The sequence below is a fragment of the Rhipicephalus sanguineus genome, chromosome 3, assembly GCF_013339695.2.
Source record: "Rhipicephalus sanguineus isolate Rsan-2018 chromosome 3, BIME_Rsan_1.4, whole genome shotgun sequence".
In the NCBI taxonomy this organism is placed as follows: domain Eukaryota; kingdom Metazoa; phylum Arthropoda; class Arachnida; order Ixodida; family Ixodidae; genus Rhipicephalus; species Rhipicephalus sanguineus.
The window spans coordinates 224,315,550-224,334,427 of record NC_051178.1 but is presented as its reverse complement, the minus strand read 5'-3'; the positions used below and the strand labels follow the sequence as shown (position 1 = coordinate 224,334,427).

Sequence of the window (18,878 nt, the reverse complement as noted above, 5' to 3'; positions counted from 1 at the left end):
CCGGTCCTGCGACGACCCGCGTTTTACGACGAATGGCTTTGGTCCCGGCAAACCCGCATAGAAATAATGCATTAAAAACCTCAATTGTACGACGCCAATTTTACGCCGGCCCCGCCTCGTACCGACGCTTCGCTGGACTGTCCGAGAAAAAAAAAGACCTACTGATGACGCGGGCTGGCACGCAAACTGCGGCCGGGCGAAAAAAGTCGGGAAACCGAGGAAACGAGTTGGTATCCAGCCAGAGAATATCTTCCGCGCTGCCACACAGGGCCTCTTCAATTTTTCGACACGCGGCGGCCATGCTAGCCAGAGCCAACGTTGGCCGGAGCCAGCGGAGCGCATCGTTTTGTCGCATTGCATGCGCACTTCCGTTGTCGCTTTTTTTTTTTTCTCTCTCCTTTTGGGTGGTTTTGTAGTGACCGTTGTGAGCAGATAACATGACAGATAATTTCGAGCTCGCTTTCTAGTATGCGATAACTTTCACTAGAATGTCGTGTCGTTATACCGGACGTGTTGAACAGCGATTGTTGAGCCAACGTTTGCGACAGCCGCGGGAACCAGAACTCGCCGCTGTCTAGTACCAGAGGGCTGGGGCGTTTTAGCCGCTCGCGATTGGTCGAAGCTTGCAAATCGAATAGGCTCTACTGCGTGCGTGCTGCCATTCAGCCATTCCTTCACGTGTTTGCCTCATCGGTTGGTTGTGCTGCGCCGCAGTGCTGTGTCCACGTGCAAAATTTTCTGTGTTCGGACATTGGTGTGCGAGGAAGCTTTCGGATTCTTGGTTGCGAGTGCTGCGTCTCGCAATGTCGCGGAACGAAAACCGCTGACGCTCGGAGGAAAGTTCGCATAATGGAGGAGGCGGAGAAAGCGGAACGGAGCAACAAAGGCCAGCATTGCCCGCGACCTGACAATTCCCGAGTCGTCGCTGAAAACGATCCTCGCGAAGAAGGACAGCATCCTACTAAATGCGGCAAAGTTCGGGCCTGAACAGGAAGGCCGCGAAAGATGGCAAATATGCTGCCATGGAGAAGGCCCTCGTGAGTGGTTGCGTCAGGCCCGCAGTTCAGGAATTGCCGTGGATGGCGCAATTTTGAAGGAGAAGGCTGAGACAGTTGCATTGTGCTGCGGCATTGACGACTTTAAAGCCTCCAATGGCTGGTTGGATCGCTTTAAAAACGCAGTGGAGTTGTGTACAGCCGCTGCTGTGGAGGAGAGCGCGTCAGTCAGCTCCGACACTGTAGAAAAGTGGACTGCATTGCTGCCGGAATTGATACGGGAATACAAGCCGTCCGACGTGTTCAACGCGGACGAAACTGGATTATTTTATAATATGCAGCCAGAACAGACATTGGCATTCAAAGGAGAGAGCTGTCACGGGGGTAAGCGAAGCAAAAGAGCGTCTTACCGTATTGCTTTGCGCTAATGAAGACGGCTCTGAAAAGCTTCCTGCCCTCGTGATCGGCAAGTTTGAGAAGCCGCGATGCTTCAAGAATTTGAAAAGGCTGCCGTGCCAGTACACGTTCAACCGGAAAGCCTGGATGACGGCTGCTATGTTTTCTACATATCTGCAGCAGCTGGACTCCAAATGGGGGCTAAGAACAGAAAGATTCTTCTTCTGCTTGACAATGCGCCATGCCATCCATCAGATATGTCGCATTTGAGAAATGTGAAAGTTGTATTTCTGCCCCCCAATTGCACTAGCCAGCTGCAGCCACTTGACACTGGTGTCATCAAGTGCATGAAACAGAAATATCGGAAGTTTCTGGTGCAGCGTCGGCTGGCGGGCATGGAACGCAAGCAGTTGGATAAGAAGCTTTCTGTGCTTGATGCAATGCACTACATTGCTAGTGCATGGGACGCAGTCACGCCAGAAAACCATCGCCAACTCCTTCAGGCACTGCGGCTTTAATAGAAGTGGTGCTTGTTCTACCAGTGAAGCTGCAGTGCCTGTTGACGACGAACCAGAGTTCGGCAGCCTGGAGCTGCCTGGATCTTTCGCGGACTATGTTGGTGCCGACGACGACGTTGCAGCGTGCAGTGAAGTGTCGCTGGATGACAGTATCGAAACTGTGCGTCCCGACACTGCGGGAACTTCCGACGAGGAAGAGATGGACGACGCTGCAGAGGCTAGCGCGTCCGTTCCGACTTACGCGGACGTGTTGTGCTACGTCGACCACATTCGGCGGTTTGCTTGCGCACGCGACGAGATCGGCGACTTGCTGCCAGATGTTGCAGCTATCGAAAGAAAGCTGATGCGTCGTGGCTGGGCAAACTCTCAGAAGAAAATCACAGATTTTTTTAAAAGGTAAGAAATAAAGGTTCGTTCATACCTCCGATAAAATGCGTGGTTGTCATTTTTTCAATTAATTTAATCTACGTTCCTCGGAGCAGCGCAGGTTTGTGCCGCGGACTTTCTTAGGCATTATGTGCCCGCTGTTGTGGGGCAACAATGACCGTCACTGCCTATATTCTCGGTTTTTCGATTATACGACGCCCGGATTATACGACGATTTTGCGCGGTCCCCTGAAAGTCGTATAATCGAAGTTCCACTGTACTGGGCTCGTTGTGGACCACATTGTTTTGTCCAACTTTTGCTTGGCCTGCTCACTTGGTCCAAAACCCAGCGAGCAAGGATACGCGGCTTGGCATGCAAATCACATTCCAGACTGCCAGAAAAACATTGATTGCAATGCCGGGCAAATGGAGGTGCAAGCTGCACTCATCATGTTCCAGAGATCCCTCGACAAGTACAAGCTGCGTTATACTACAATGCTCTCGGATGGTGACAGCAAGATTTCCATGCCTTGACCGAGCAGGCTGTGTACGGCTTTATCAAGGTGGAAAAAAAAGACTGTGTGAACCACGTACACAAGCGTATGGGAGCAGCCTTGCGTTCACTGGTTGACAAGAAGAAGGCCCAAGGTGAGCCACTCGGAGGAAAGGGACGGCTCACCCAGGACAGAATTAAGAAGATTACAAACTACTATGGCTGGGCTCTGAGGAGTCATAAGAATGACGTGCCAGGAATGAAGAGGGCAGTTGAGGCAACCCTGCGCCACATGTCATCAACTGATGATGCCCCGAAGCATGACCTTTGCCCTGAAGGGCTAGACTTGGTGCCCTTACAATCGTGCTGTGGCAAGGGACGCGGAACCCCCAGCACACAGAAACAGCTTGCCCAGCTTCGTGTGTGACGCTTTGGAGCCAGTTTTCAAGCGTCTGAGTGAGGAAACTCTCTTGGAGCGATGCAACGATGGCATGACACAGAATGCTAGCGAGTGCCTGCATTCTGTTATCTGGGATCAAGCCCCGAAGACCAAGCATGCTTCGCTTCACAGCGCCCAGAGGGCAGTGGCTGAAGCCATCAGCCGATTCAATCAGGGTTTGACGAAAAGCAGCACTGCTATAGCCGAGAAACTGGGCTACAGTGCCGGTGCCCGTGCAGTGCGCCGAAGCCTGGAAAAGGATCGTCGACGGATCTGCATGTCCAACAAGGACCACGCGAACAGGAATGCTACCACAAGCAAGCTGGCAAGAAGGCACAAGCCAGCAGCAGACTCTGCCTACAGTCCTGGGCTACTATAGGTCTAGATCTAACCTCAGTTGAATGTTCAAAGGACATCTTTTTTTTTCTTATTTAGGATTTTTAGTGCCAAAGCTTTCATGATGATTCTGAACTCATTTTGACCACCTGGAAGACAAGTGCAATAAACTTATATGCTTTTCTCCTCCATCCAAATGTAGCTGCCAATACTGGGATTTGATCTAGATAGACTTGTTTCCTCGCTGCCATAAGTGCGCGAAAGGCGTATTTTGTTGTGGCCATCAACATTGAGCAACTTATTTGCACAGGTACATTTTTTGTGTACCTTCTGTGCAACTAGGAACCAGAAGTGAAATGTAACCTGGGTGGTGCTGGCTTTCTTGCGTCGCTTTCAAGGACTATGCCCTATGTTACATAAGATATCTCTCTGTAATTTATGAACAGTGGCCACTTATTTACAATGAACTTGATGCTGAAGGACAAGGCTACATGGTGATGCAATTTATATTGCCAGATTGCTAAGCTAATCAAAGTTATGGTGAACTGAAAGTTCAGGTCCATTTTTCTCAGCTTTGTTTTTCTGGCCATCGAACACATTCTTACGGAACATTTTTGCATGTTTCATCTGAGTACAGTAGACTCTCAATAAACGAAACTCTCTTAAATGAAATTGCTGCTTAAATGGAACAACTGCCTCTAACATGATTGGTTTTTTGCTTGAATTCTGCACCCCTTTTCATCTCTCAGTAAACGAAACTCCTGTTAAATGAAACATATTTTACTGGTCCCTTCAGCTTTCGTTTAACAGGAGTCTACTGTAAATCCAAAAAGTCAAGTATCAAAATGTTCGTGCTGAATTGAGCTAGCCGGTGATGCTATTTGTTCATTTCTAAAGTTCTCTGTAAAATTCTAGTTGGCACTAATTATAAATGAAAATTAGCACAAATTTAGCAATCAAATATACATATGTTTTTTTTTGCATTAAAATTGCACTGAGAACAATAAAAATTAGCATCACCGGCTAGAGCAACTCGCTGGCTTTCCCGGCTATAATTAGTTTTAAATTTTCATGAAGCGAAGTGTTTGAAAAGCCCCGTAAGAAATCGATCTAATTTCTGTATTAAAAACTGTATCTTTTGTTCTAATGCAGATATGCAAAATATAATTACATATTTGAAATCAGCAGAAAAAACTGAACAACACTGATAAATATCATTGAATTCACTCCAAAATTAACAAACTTCATTTTAGAACCCACGTCTCCCCTTAACAACTATCTCTGCCTCAGCAAGGGCCTCCCAACTGTGGTGCACATGCAGCTGAGACACCCTTCTGCAAGCTTATAAACAATAAAGAGGTTGTTCCACCCAGTTCGCCAACTATTCTACCGCATAAAATGGCAACCACACCAACCTGAGCGCTGGCAGTTATGTCTTCCCGAGCTTGGTCAGTGAGCCCAGCCAGGGCGTCCACAGGCTCTCGTTCACAGGGGTCCAGCAATCCAGGGCTCCCTAAAAGAATCACAGTGACGAAAGTAACCTCGATGTTCTGAAGCGAAATGTTTCCCTTGACAACAAGGAAAATACCGTTTGGTAAAATAACTCAATGCACATGCACAGGTAGCACAGCGTACATGCATTGAATAGGTTATGTTATTAGGGGAAAAATTATTTCATTTATTATATATTACAAAACATACCAGGTTAAGGGGGGACGCGGGTCTTAGAATAGTAAAAAATGGACAGAAAATCAGTTTTGAGAAAAACGCATTTTAGGCATGTTTGCACCCCTAAGCAGCTGCCCTCAAAATATTATCGCCAATTTCGCCCGGGAAATGGGTTAAAACTTTTTCTTAAGACACCATGGGAGCCGCAAAATGCATCTTAACAGGCAAAATTTGTTCAAACTTCCCGCGCGCGCCGCAGCTGGCTGATTGGCGCCATCTTTGGCTTGTTTCGAAACTGTTTTCTTTGTGTACATTTTGCGGCGTTTCAAAATGGTGTCACTGCAACAGAACGGCCGCTATCGGCACCTTTCCCGAAGGGTGGTTGTAGAACGCTCATTGGCCAGAGTGCCCGCGCGAGGCGAGCCCCTTCTCTCGTGCCTCCCATTGGCTGGCGCAACCCGAGGCGGCCAATTTGTTTTTGTATTTTTGTTCTGCGCTCACGTGTTGCCGTTGCCGGTGTCGTGTGCTTGTGTGTTGTTACAAGTGTCATCTTCCTCTGCTTACGCTCGAGTTCGTGTGGCCCGCCCACACACAGTTACCTTATTTTGTGCTGGCACATCCAGAGATTCTCCTGCAAAGAAGACGCGCCAAGGGTACGAGGGCGCGATGCTGAAACTACTTGTCGCTACGGGAGCATTGAGTCTAGGAGAACCGCCCAGTTCCCCTTGGTCAAGCTGCAGCCATCGGATCATTAGGCAACACTTCAGTGGCATCGGAAACCGCATTCGTATGGCATACTATGGGGGACTGCGGAGTGCGCGGGAAATACGGCGACGGGAAGAGTGCTTGGCATCGCAGCGCGCAACGAAGCAGCGGAAGTTCAAGCCGTTGGATGTTGGTGAACGTCGGCAAGGAAAATGGCACAGAATTTATCCGCGTGGACTTATCCGTGATAAAAACGTTCTTTGGGCTTGTGCTTCGTTCTGAGTTCGGCTCAAGCAGTGACCTTTTTCAAGGCAGAGGTTATAGGCTGCTTTCAAAGCCTGTGCTTCATTATCATAGGTGTGACTCGCGCGATAAGTGTTTCTCGTAGAAGGTAGCTGGTGATAGTGGGGCTAAGATAATTAATGTCATCTGAAGTGAAATGCATTAAATTAGGGCCACCAATACTGTCGACAAGGGTGCAACGGTAGTCGCTTCAACCACGACCTGACAGAGCAACACCAGAATTGCAGAGATGCCGTGTTACACTTTGGGAAATTGACTTGTGCTCCACAGCCTTGAGAAGGTTAAAAACTGACATTGGAAATTGCAAAAGGAGCACTTATACAGTATACAGTAGTGACAACAAGCACAGACTTTCAAAATGACACAAACCAGCAGGGGACCCCGAGTACAGCCTTTGCCTGCTGTTGAGCCAAGTGCTATTGCTGGACAATAATAACTGATTTTTGGTTTAATAAATAACCCACGTGCTTTTTAGACTTAATCTCCGTTTTATTTGCCTGTTGCAAAGCCACATTCATAGACAAATTTTGTATTTCTTTAGATTGCAAGGAATTGGTACAGGCCTATGAATTGCTAAGAGGTGGAGTTTATCACTCTGGTACTGGGTGCACTATGTGGCTTTATAAGAAGATTTTGCCAGTACATTGGCAGGTCATGGTCACATATTTGGTATGGCTGTTCTCGTGAAGAAGAAACCTATCAAATGATATAACCACTAGTGCTGTGGCTGCACTTCCACAAAAGTTACAGTTGTCTGAAACTTCAAATGAGTTTTTCTCAGTTTGATATTTTTGCTCAACACACTCAGCCTTACGGGTTTTTTTTTTCCCATGTTGTTGAGTAAAAATCACAAATTTGGTATCATTTTACTCATATTGAAACGATCTGGGGTGTGATGCTATTCGCATCACTCTAGCACCATTTTACAAATTTTAATTAAAGATACTAATAAGAGTGAATCAGAAAAAATAACCACCAGTGAGTGTTCATCTGTTATCTGACCTTCACAGTGCTCAAGTGAATAAAAATAGCATCACCCCCTACAGCATGATCTGGGCATTGGGCCCATGCACTTACATATTGGTTTTAGTAGGTCGAAATTGCCTAAAAGCCCCGTAAGAAGCAGGCACTAATTATTTTTTCGAACCTCGAGATCTTTTGAACTAGTGCAGCTATTAAAAAACTAATTACAGATTTGAAATCAGCATACAAAACTGGTCAAGACAGTGAAGTTTGGTTCATATTGACTCAAAAATAAAGAAAAACTTTTTAGGACCCACGTCCCCCCTTAAGGGGGGGAAGGGGGAAATACCTTAAAAAAATTGTACTTTTGTATTCTGAGATACCTTAAAAAAATTGTACTTTTGTATTCTGCAACTGCAGAACAACCCGCATGCGCCGAATTAGTGCATTGCAAGCGGGGAACTTTTGTTGCACAGAACTTGTGCCCATAAACGTAAGTGCAAAATAAAAGTCCGCTAAGTTCCACACAAAGTGCCTCTTCACTGAACATACTTCAGAAGCCTCGCAAGTCAATGGTACTGTCTCGTGCTGCGCTGCCACAAGAAGCTGCAAAGCATTGCAGATGCTAACACAGCGGCTTTCTGGCTCTCACGATCGAAAACTTATTGGAAGCAGTCTTTATACGAATATACGAATCTTAAAATTTACCATAATCTCGGTGCGATAGTTCGTTTCACGGCTCTGCGTCACAATGATGGAAGGAAAGTGGCTTTACGGCAATACTTGGGGATATTTTCTAGAAAATACAGTATTCATGTAAACAGTGCACCTCATAAAAGAACGATTTTTACTTCCTAAATACATGCCCCAAAGCACGAAAAATAGTATCCAATCATTTCTTTGTTTTCGTGGAGCCAACAGCGACTGCAGAGGCTGATGGGTGCAACGAGGAATTGTGGGAAAAAGCATGTGACTGTTTCTACTTGTTCCGGCCCATGCCCTTCTAATCACACCGCTCCCTCTAAGAAATGCACGCGGAAAAGAGCCCTTAGTGCATAACGTATCAGCATTTCTTTTTCATTGCATATTGGCTTAACACTCTGATCAATGGACATCTAAACACTGCCCATGTACTACTGCTACGTCCCAAGGCACGATTCTAATTAAAGTTGACCTGGCCTTAAGATAAAACCATACAGCGTGATGCCTACCAGGTAGCAGAATGCCGCCGGCCACAGCTTCCAGGACACGTCGTAGTGCATCACCGGGTGTCAATGGCTGGCTGGCACTGCTCAATACCTTCTCCACCAGAAGCTCTAGGGCCTGCACGCACACAAAACATGGGCAAGTCTTATCAGTATGGGTGTGCGAATATTCGAACTTTCAAATATTTTTCGAATAGTGTTTGCTATTTGATTTGATTTGCACCGGAATTTCACTATTAGAACTATTAGAACTTCCGGAAGATAAATACAGTATACATCTGATTTTTCGGACTAGGGACCGTGAAATTGTCTGAAAAGTCGGCCTGTCCGAAAAAATGAATTCATACTTTTTTATTCCGCTCAGGCAGTCCAACAGCCACAGCCACGTATGAAATAGCTTTAAAGGCCAACTCCGGCGATTTTTCGAGGTCGATAGATCTCAATAAAATTCGCTGGGTACGTTCCTTTGCACGTTTCCGTCATTTATGCCAAATTACAGGCTTGAGACATGCGCAGATTGTTTGCAAATGAATTTTAAAGATTGTCTGCAAACGCCCTCCTGGCTTCCCACAATTATTGGCAACATTGCGTCTGTGACGTCAGTATTGGGAAGGCAGCGGAAGTGACGCAGCCGAGGGCACCGCTAACTTTGGCGCTTCGGCCGCTACACCGAGCGTCTGCTGTGCACAAGGCGACAGACAGCGTTGGTTTGGCCGGCGCTTCGCTGGTCGTCCCGGCTGTCACAGTTTTCATACTCGGCGCCGGCGTGACCGGCATGCCTTGCACGACTTCCGGTTCGTTCGTAACAACATCTACGTCATACGTAGACAGCACACTCGGTTTGGTTTCGGTTTCGGTGTTGCGCTTTTTTGCTTATTTAAAATTATTCTCCAATTTGCCGAGTATTTCTGCTTTCGGGCCCGTAACAGGAGCGCCTCAGGAACATAAAAGCACCCTTACTTTGACATGGCCAAAAAATCGCCGGAGTTGGCCTTTAATGGCTCTCGGTACACTTATCAGGCACTTTCGTGTGCACCCAGGCTCTTGTGAATACATTCAGTACCTGCCGTGAACCCCACTTAACTGCGTGCCAACCGTCAATCGTAAATTAGTGTCTCATGATGAGTGCCGCTCATACCAGCAAAGCGTAGAATAGATTACGGCTCTCACGCATGGAACATTTGGAAACGATGACATGGAACGCAAAACCTGTGGCGGAAGAGCGGACGACTAGTCCGGCTTCCCCCGATGCGTGTGTGCATCATTGTGCACACATGCATTGCCGAATCTCTGCTGATTCGCAGCATTTACTGCCGCATGAAGCCGATCGTTCCTAGTTGTGTGCAGCACATCACCAACCGAGCTGATGCTGTGACTGCTCGGGCGCTCACTGTACCGTATGCACACGTTTGCCGCGGTAGCGTTCGTTTGGATAGGCTTAGTTATGAAATGGCCACTCAGTCCTGATTGCACACGGGCGCCGCACTTCGTGGTCTTGCACAAGAAGGCAGCATGAACAGTGGCGCGGCACGTTCGGATTATACACATACCACTGCACCAGGCCACATGCACTACTGAGCAGTTAGCTGAAGATGCTCATCATAAGGGTTGGGCGCATTAGCCGCCTGCCGTCATCACGCCTCCGTGCATTTCTGGCGCTTATCCGTAAAGACATCGCCACACAACACCACGACAGTGGCCCCTTCAATATGCTTCACCCCATCACGCTCTGGTATTGCGAGAACGGCCCCTTTCAGACTCTGCTACGGCCACAAACAGATTGACTCATGAAAGCACTGGTTTGAACCTCAAGGTTACCGACAGACGCGGCAGAAGTGGGGGCTTTAATTATTGCAGTTTCGGACCTTAAATATGGGCAGAAAGCCCAAAAAATCTGACGCCGAAGAGTTTCAGTGTCCGAAATTTCAGATGTTCTTTATACATTGACGTCTATGGGGCAGGTTAGGAACTCCGGACTCAAAGGGAAGCGCGCCTTTGTCTGCCACATCAGTTGGGCCTCCACAAAAGTTGGAGGAGGAGAGGTTGAGGAAACGGAGTCTGACTTTCGCATGTGAAGTGTTGTCGACACCACATTGGTTGCAACAAATCATGTAAATAAATACAATTTGACCTCTGCATTGCCTCATTCTTGATAAGACAACTGGGGAACATTACCCCTCCAGCCCTTCACCAACCTAGCCAAAATAAACGCTTTCATGTTGCTGTCTAATAAGCATATGCTTAGGAATCCTCTGAAACTTTTTCTGTAATTTCGCTTTGAAGTATTACAAATAATATTCGACAACTATTCGATTCGCACTCACATTTTATTGTTCGAATTTGCTTCGCACTCAAAATTTTGCTATTCGCACAGCTCTACTTTTCAGACAACCAAGCAAGCACATAGAAATGTAAAGTTTAGTGTTACGCATATTTCCTGCAGTCAACAACATGCTACCCAACTGCTGCACTAGAGCAGCTACTTTGTGGTTTCCACCGACACTGAACTTGTCTGACGGGCTACACAGCCACAGTTTGATAGTTTCTGGCACATTAAGACCAGGCATAGTGCATACACATTGCAGGCCTGAAACATCCAACAAAGTGCTAGAAAATGTAATTCAAAAAATGAAATACATGTGGACAAAGAAAAATCCATACTATAAGAAAGTGGCTTGCCTATACTACTATTAGGCGTGGCAAATGTTGACTGAAAGACTGCTGTGGTTTGTGGAGGCACATGGAAGTGTGCTGCTAATGAACATGAAGTTTCCGATAAGTGCCCAAGAAAAGTTGAATAAAACAAACACGCACAACAAAGTTACTTGTTACAAATAAAGCCATGTTCATTTGAGTTAAAAGTCTGACTCACCCACGAGTTGAGGGTACTCCAAGTGGGCACACGGTTGCAGAGGTCCCTCAGAATTCGGATGACCATGACACATGACTGCAGACCACTTGCCCTAGCCTGCATATTGCGGCGAGCGCACACACCAAAAACCAGCCCCCCAAAGACAACCCCAGGTCAGCCCAAAACAAAGTCTACACAACCATTGCCACATGCCCGCCCAGACATCCCAGATAAAATGCAAAGACAACGCCGGCTGTTCCGGTTATACGGCTAGATCCCCAGAGCCTGCCTCAAGGCTGCCTTCTGCAGACCAAGTTTTGGTTTGCTTTTTTTTTTATTTAAAGACAACCTAAATAAGGCATAAAAGGTGCAACAAGCTTACAGGCCTGGCTGGCAATGCTAAGACATCAATTACGCTTATAATACACATCGAACGGAGGTTCTCAAACTTTCTGGCCTTGAGGAAATCCACCAGCTGTCCTAGAGTGCTGTTGAAATTGCCCCGTCCTCCTTTCCAGTGATACAAAGATTCTCCATAGGGGCTGAGCCCCCAAAAGAAAGCCTAGACAGAGGAGGGGGTTGCTGCACATAATACTGTGAGCACCAGTGCCAGCATATCTCAAGGGAAAGGGGTGGCATGGTTTCATAAGAGTCTGCAGCTGCCTTGATGGAGTAGCAGTGCTACTTCATTTGTGTGTAGCCAATATTACAGTTCGGAAAGCTACCTTTAACTTCCACAGCCAGCAATCTTGAACTCATGATAATGTTTTTTATCTACACACAGTAATGCAATGTGCATTGCTCCTCTGGGCACCATAAACGATAAACAGATACCAGATGCACAAAAGCTCATTTCATGAGTAATGGCTAATCCTGAATGCCCTTGTTGCTCCACAAGCAGCAGTTCCCTTTGTGCATCACAACACCTTGTAAATTTTAATTGCAAAAGTGACGCAGTGCGACAGCAAACCTGCCTGAACCAACACCACACATTGATGTGCCATTTCGTTGGCCAATATTTCATTTGTCAGCAAAAACCCTAACCAAATGCAGAACTTCCACGCTTATTTCCGTTCACGCTACAGACAGCTCTGTGCCATCCTCATGGGCCTGCAAGTCTTCACGAGTCCTGCAGAAGCCACTAACTGCATATCTCATTGCTTTTTAATGGCTTGTAGATTTTAGTGGTTTGTAGATGCATGTAGATTTTTCTTCAGCCCAACAAATTGCCCAATCGAATCTAAAAAATGGGATGGCGTCCAATTTGTTTTGAGCACTCAGAGTCCTTATATGCCTTTCACGGAACCCAAGCTAGGTTCCATTCAGTTTGAGAACCCCCTTATCTAGATTATTAAAAATTATCACTGTCACACATACTTTAGAAGCTGTTAGGGCCACACAACATAGCAGCACAGCACCATTTCTGAGGCAAACCAAACCCATTGCTGCAACTACCAAGACCACACACTGGCACCACACTCTCCTGCTTGTCAAGATACAAAATGCCACTTCAGCCATAGAAAGGCCAAAAAGATTCCCCAAACAGAATTTTAAGCAAGCAGCTTTATCCCTCATTTTGCTAAAATGTAGTAAGGTGATGCAAGCTGCAGTTTACCGTCCCCACAATCTACAGTACTATCTTATGCAAATGCAGACATCACAGTTCAAAGATCTTGCAAACAGGAGAACAAGGGGCCAGTGCATTATGATGTGCAAGCGAAATGCATTTGCCAGCCATTCCACATTTTTCCCTCCCCTCAAGACGTCATGGGTGTCCCTTTACCAATGCAGGCTGAGCTGACTATGCTGTTCTACATGGCTAGCAATGCATGCCTACCCTGAGGCAGACAACTTCAGTGCACAAGCGACAAGATGTGTCAGGTGTCCAACTTTCCAGCCCCATGTTTTTTTTTTTTATTTCCATTTACAGCCTTCTTAATTTTTTTCCTTAGGCCTGGCATTTTGAGGCAACATACTTGTATGCAACGCTAGTACAGAGGTGGGGGCAAACGACAATACAAAAAAAATAATAAAGGGGGAGGCGCATACCCCATGCGGGGGGTGCACACACACTCTGCGTTATAAGACATAAGGCTGAAAAGGTTTCCCAACCTGGAACCACTTGGCATGGCGCAAGGCGGCTAGAGCATCCAGGCATTTCTGCCTGTCCAGAACATCCGGCGGGTCTTTTACACTGGCTAGAAACCAGACGGCAAAAAGGAGGGAGAGAGAGAGGCCCACGGGGGGCACAGCCAGTTAGTCGCCTCACGGCCGGGTGTTTGACCCCTGGGCACCTTTCGTGGGGAAAGGCGGGGGTCAAAAATCCTCCCAGGCTACTACACAATAACACCTTGCGGTACAAGACAGACTGCAAGAACGGGACCAATTCTCTCATGACAATATATATGTTTTTTTTGCACTAGTGTTCTTCAAAACCCACCCTGGGTGCCTGCCGCTTTTCCGTCCATCATTTCGCCAGCTGGTTGCTATTTTCGTCACTCCCATAAACCCATTCCGCAGTGAAACCGGCGTGAGCAGCAACAAAGCCACTATACCGGTTTGTCAGGGGACAAGAGTTTACACCTCGACGATCGGCTTTGGCACAGTCACACTGGTAAGTTGCAGAGGTCACACTGCTCTCATACAATTGCTCCCCAAATCGGAAGCAAAGCCATTATGCTGGTTTCTCAGGGGATAGATAAGCGCGCGCACCATCACAATTGCTAAATTCCGATGGCAGATTCGGAGTGGCGGACAAACTGCGCTGGAACACTCCTCTCTAGCAGAGGGAAACCGAAGGAAATTCGCCACTGGAACACAGGTGCTCACGCCAGAGCAAATGGCAGGGGGAGGTAGTGCACATCCGCTTCTGGAATTCAATTCTCAACCTGTTCAGTTTGAACTCATGCAAGAGCTGTACAGTTGCCGGCCCTTTATTCAGACACCTTCGCGGCACCGCCACTCGTCCCATTAAAGTACAGTCGATCCCGGATATATCGAACTCGGATATATCGAATTATTGGCTATATCGAACAGTTGAGAAATCCCCTTGAATTTCCCATGCAAAAGTATGGGGCTGGTGTGCATGTATATCGAGCTCCCGCACAGCCAAACATCCGCTATATCGAACGCTGCCCCACGCTGAAGCCCAGAAGGTGCATTTTTCCTAACAAATATTGATCATTTTTCGGCTGCATTCTTGTAAGTTCCAATCCGCTGTCGCGCGCAGGTGACGAAATTGCGTTGCTCTAGTTCGTTGCGCAGCGCTTGTCAGTTCACCGGTATATTTGACGCGCGATCCACAGGTTTTAACGCACGGGCTAGTGCTTTTCAAAGAGGCTGATCGCCGAGGGCACCAAAATGAGAATTCGAAGTGACTTGGCAGCCTTGTTGTAATATTTGCATTCCCTTCCTTGTCTGTTCACGCACGAAGGCATGCGGGCCCGCAAAGCATGGCCTTTGAGATCCGCAACCTCGTGACGTATTTTTGGTGTTTTCGGTTTTAAAACTCAGATCTCAGAGGCTACGCTTTTTTTTTCGCATTTCTCGCCAAAGTAGCGGCTGCCTTCTACAAAGCCAAGTGCCATCGGTATCGCCAACATGTCGACGGTGGAGAAATGTTTCTTTGTGCAGCGTTGTCTCCTGCGGCATGTGTACTCTCGCTTCGTTCTTGATAAATCGTCATTCGGGAGTCTAAACATTGGGAGTTCGGGAGTCTAAACTAAACATTGTCCCGGTCGTAGCGATAAAAATGATGACCGGTGCTTGGAACGACGTCAAGTAAAGCGCCGTCGTGCACTGTTTCCTTACGGGCCTTGGTGCCAGGTGACGACTTTGGGTGCGTCATGACCGCAGACTACGGCGTGCGGTGCGTCAGTGAATCGGTGCAGATAATGACGTAGCTGCTTCTGACTGCATCGATGCCGATATCATAGCTGACGTTGCCGGTGCTGCGGAAATGGACCCGTGCGGTTTGAAGATGCCAGCCGCCGCTGCCACCGCTAAACCCTTTACCACGGTACAGAGCTCGCATCAGCGTTCAGCGTCGATCACCGCTGTTGTGGCCGAAGGTGCTGAATTTACTTATTTGGAAAGCTTGAATGATATTGATGATGACTTGATGAATTCATGGCGTTCAAGAAGCAAGACAAGTTTACGGACTATCTTCATGCGAAATAAAGTGCGCTAACTCGCAAAGGAAGAAGTTCTCGCCTTGTTCTTTAGCACATGTGAGCGAAACGCCAACTGTGTCGACGCCTGCAGTGCTTTAATTAAAGCCTTAAATACGCATATTTCCTAGTTCGAAGTATTGATATATCAAACTATTTCGCGGTTTCCGTCGAGTTCGATATATCCGGGATTGACTGTAATGTAATCTCACAACTGAAAATTCGGACGCCCCCCAGTCCGCTGTTCGATTTTTTCAGACTCCGGCTGGCTGATCGAGTGAGACGTTGAACGCCATGACAAGCTGTCAGCAATGTTTACAACATTTTTTCTAGGGCACCAGCACTGAAATGTTGCACTGGCTATAACCGGAGATCGTGCCAGCGTCAAAAATCCACGCAGAAATTACCGACCTCGAAGGATAACGTTGTTGGCTACACATAACGAATGCCTTTTGGCTTTAGCCAGTCAAGTATCCATTGAACGGCTACCACGGCCAAACAGCAGGCCAAGCCAAGCCAAGATTGGAATCTGCTCGGTGCAACGTTGGAGGTGAATGACAGCACATACGAGTACGACGCGGATCCTAATTCGGACAAAGAGAGTACAACAGAAGTGCTGCAACATCAACTAGCGCAACGTCGTTCCCTTTTGGCGTGTGAGGGTTAGAGGTGTCAGATGTTTCTGTGGGTAGGCCTGATCTGCGTCCCGAGCTTTGTGTCTCGCTCCCTTGTTTGTTGCTTGGAGTGCGAGGCCCGATTTGGTGAAATTGCTCCAAAGCCGCCCGTTACATGTGCGCCGCCGGAACTAAAGAAACGCGGCAACTACAAGCCTGACGATGGCGAAAAAAGCGTCGATTATTCACCAGGTGGAAGGCTGCCAACCTCAATTCGAACTTGCTTGGGAGTTTTCGCAGAGTTGGGCGATGAAATCATCCGTCAGCTACTCGAACCAACGCATGTGGCCAGTGACTGCCGTGATGACGCACCTCCCACACCACAGCCATCAAATGCGGATTTAGCGTAGGCCGTTGCAGTGCTATTGCCGACCCACAGGGATGGCCAAACATTGACTGAAATACAGGCAGACTTGGTCGCGCATAAGCGTACAGGTGCCCACAAAGTAAAATCGAGCAAGCGAGCTGTGACCGAACAAGCCAAAACTGCGTGCCAACGCGCTCTATCAGCAGATGCACTGCAGATGGCAAGAGTGCGTCGGCATATCTGGCTGACCTATGCCGATATTTTGATGCTCCCCTTATCGCCGGCTCGAGCGAAGCCGTGCTACTGCCATCCACTTGCCCTCAGGGGCGGAAGTGCTGGCATTCTTGGCAATGCTGAAAGCGCACGGCTCCTACGATTTATTCATGATGCGGGGCAAACAAATGCATGCAGCATTGGAAGCGCCCCTGACCAGTGATGGTAGCAGCGCGGCTTCGCTCGAGCCGTCGATAAGGCGAGCATCAACATATCGAGATGGGTCAGACAGATATGCCGACACACTCTCGCTATCTGCTGGTAGAGCACGCTGGGATGCCGTTTTGTGTAGTTTGGCCACAGCTTGCCTGCTCAGTTTTACTGTTGGGGCGCTTGTACATGTGTACAGACACGCACCGACAAGTTTTTACCGGCAGCTGGGCCAATAAAGGTGCTTTTTTCTGGTGAATCTTTTTTGGACTCCTGATTATTCGGACTTTTCGACGGTTCCCGAATAAACGGTCGGCAACTGTATTTGAAAGTTTCCTTTTTTGTAAAATTTTTTGGATCCTGTGTTCCGATGGAAGTCGCACCATGTGTAAGTGTCCTCCTCTTACATGCCGGGTTCACTATCACTATCAGCATCATGAAATATGACTTGTTTGTCGCTAGCTTCAAAAGCTTCTTTCGAGTCCTCACTGGTCGATTTGGAACTACAGCTAGAATCATTGCTCTCTGCAAGCAGTAAAAGCGCAAGTTGACGCTGCAATGCACCACTCTATTGCTTCCGAGCCGTGACTCGCCTTCACAGGCACGTGCTGAGAGAACCGATGCACTCTGGCAGCGCATTGCGTCGGCCACGTGATACACTACGCTCTGCGCAGGTGCAGGGCCCTTGATACTTCTGGTCGAATCCGCCGCTTTTTGCAGAGTAGAGATCTGCTCGAGATCTTCCAATGAAACATACAGAAAGCACTCAATCTGCCAAGAGAACACACTTGCTCCACATGGAGCAGGAAAACTAGTGTTCCGAATCTGCCATTGTAATTAACCGAATAATAACTTGCAGGGGTCGCACTGCTCTCCTACAATCGAGAGCAAACCTAAGCACAACTTAATGAATCTGTTCCAGTTGTTGAGATTTGTCAATCGAATTGCATACTCGCTTGAATTACAACTGTTACTTTTCAATGGCATCTTTTACAAGACAAGTTGTACTATGAAGCAAATACTGCACCTCTTACACTGCTTCCTGTGCAACATGGTTAACCATGGTGCTTATAGTAGGCATCAAAGCCATGGATACTGCACCTCTTCAACTGCTTCCTGTGCAACATGGTTAACCATGGTGCTTATAGTAGGCATCAAAGCCATGGCATCTACAGGTGTTTATTTTCAGAAGCACAATCTGCCCTGCTGGTGTGTCAAATTGGGCACAACGTCGTACAGCGCACGTCCCGGTGTATCCCCGAAAAGTTAATCAAGAATGCCATCCCAGAAAGCGCTGAGCTGGGGTGTGTTCTGCATGGGTTCAGTGTTGTTCACAGTGTTATTATGCAAGCCAATAACGACATTAAAAAAATTTCTGAATCTGGACCCCCGATGTTAGCTCCTCAGAATTGTGCATGGCCGCAATAACTTGCCAGTGTGAAAGTGCCTCGACAGTAGCTATCATCTGGCCCATAGAGACACATACAGTGTCCATATCCTGTGTGGCAACAACAGTGGCAACACAAGACTTGAAAAAAAAAAAGGGGGGGGGGGAGAGAAGGCACTGTCCCACACATTAGAAAAATAGAGCAGGAATGTAGGTGGTGTTGCACGATGTCCAGATGGCTTGCGGGGAAGCCAACAAACCGATGGAAAACCCTTTGTTACAGCATAGTTCAAGGAAGAAGCAAACATGATGCCAATCTGAAAGTCCAAGTCATGTTACAAAGAAAGCAGTTTTGTTGATGCATACAGTACCAAGAGGTGTTGCCCTAGACTCGAGAACTGTGCTAAGCAATGTGCATTTGCACTGAGCATTGACAGTAAGAGCACAAAGCCACATAATATAATGTAGAACTTAGGGTGAGGAAAGGTAATTTTTTTTTCTACCTCAAATCAAACAGGTAGTTGTGTGTGTTGCAGTACTCTGAGAAAAAGCAGTAGTCATTTAAAATGCACAGTTTAAGCAGAAACGTTATTTTGCACTCGCATTGACTTGACACATTTTTAAAGCCGTACCATATAATGAAAAGAATCTATTGCTTTTAAGGCGACCTTGTCGTACAA

The 18,878-nt window shown here is 47.2% G+C and overlaps 1 protein-coding gene across 3 annotated transcripts in view; it reads right to left on the bottom strand.

Moving 5' to 3' along the window:
* The window catches only part of LOC119388344 (zinc finger RNA-binding protein), an 87,150-nt gene that overhangs the window by 19,011 nt on the left and 49,261 nt on the right, over window positions 1-18,878 (bottom strand). For all 3 annotated transcript variants that reach the window (XM_037656050.2, XM_037656052.2, XM_049413913.1), the window contains 4 exons: window positions 13,351-13,436; window positions 11,260-11,355; window positions 8,394-8,505; window positions 4,959-5,056 (listed from right to left, as the gene is read on the bottom strand). In XM_037656050.2, coding sequence (XP_037511978.1) covers window positions 4,959-5,056; window positions 8,394-8,505; window positions 11,260-11,355; window positions 13,351-13,436 — 392 coding nt within the window. The remainder of the gene's footprint in view (window positions 1-4,958; window positions 5,057-8,393; window positions 8,506-11,259; window positions 11,356-13,350; window positions 13,437-18,878) is intronic.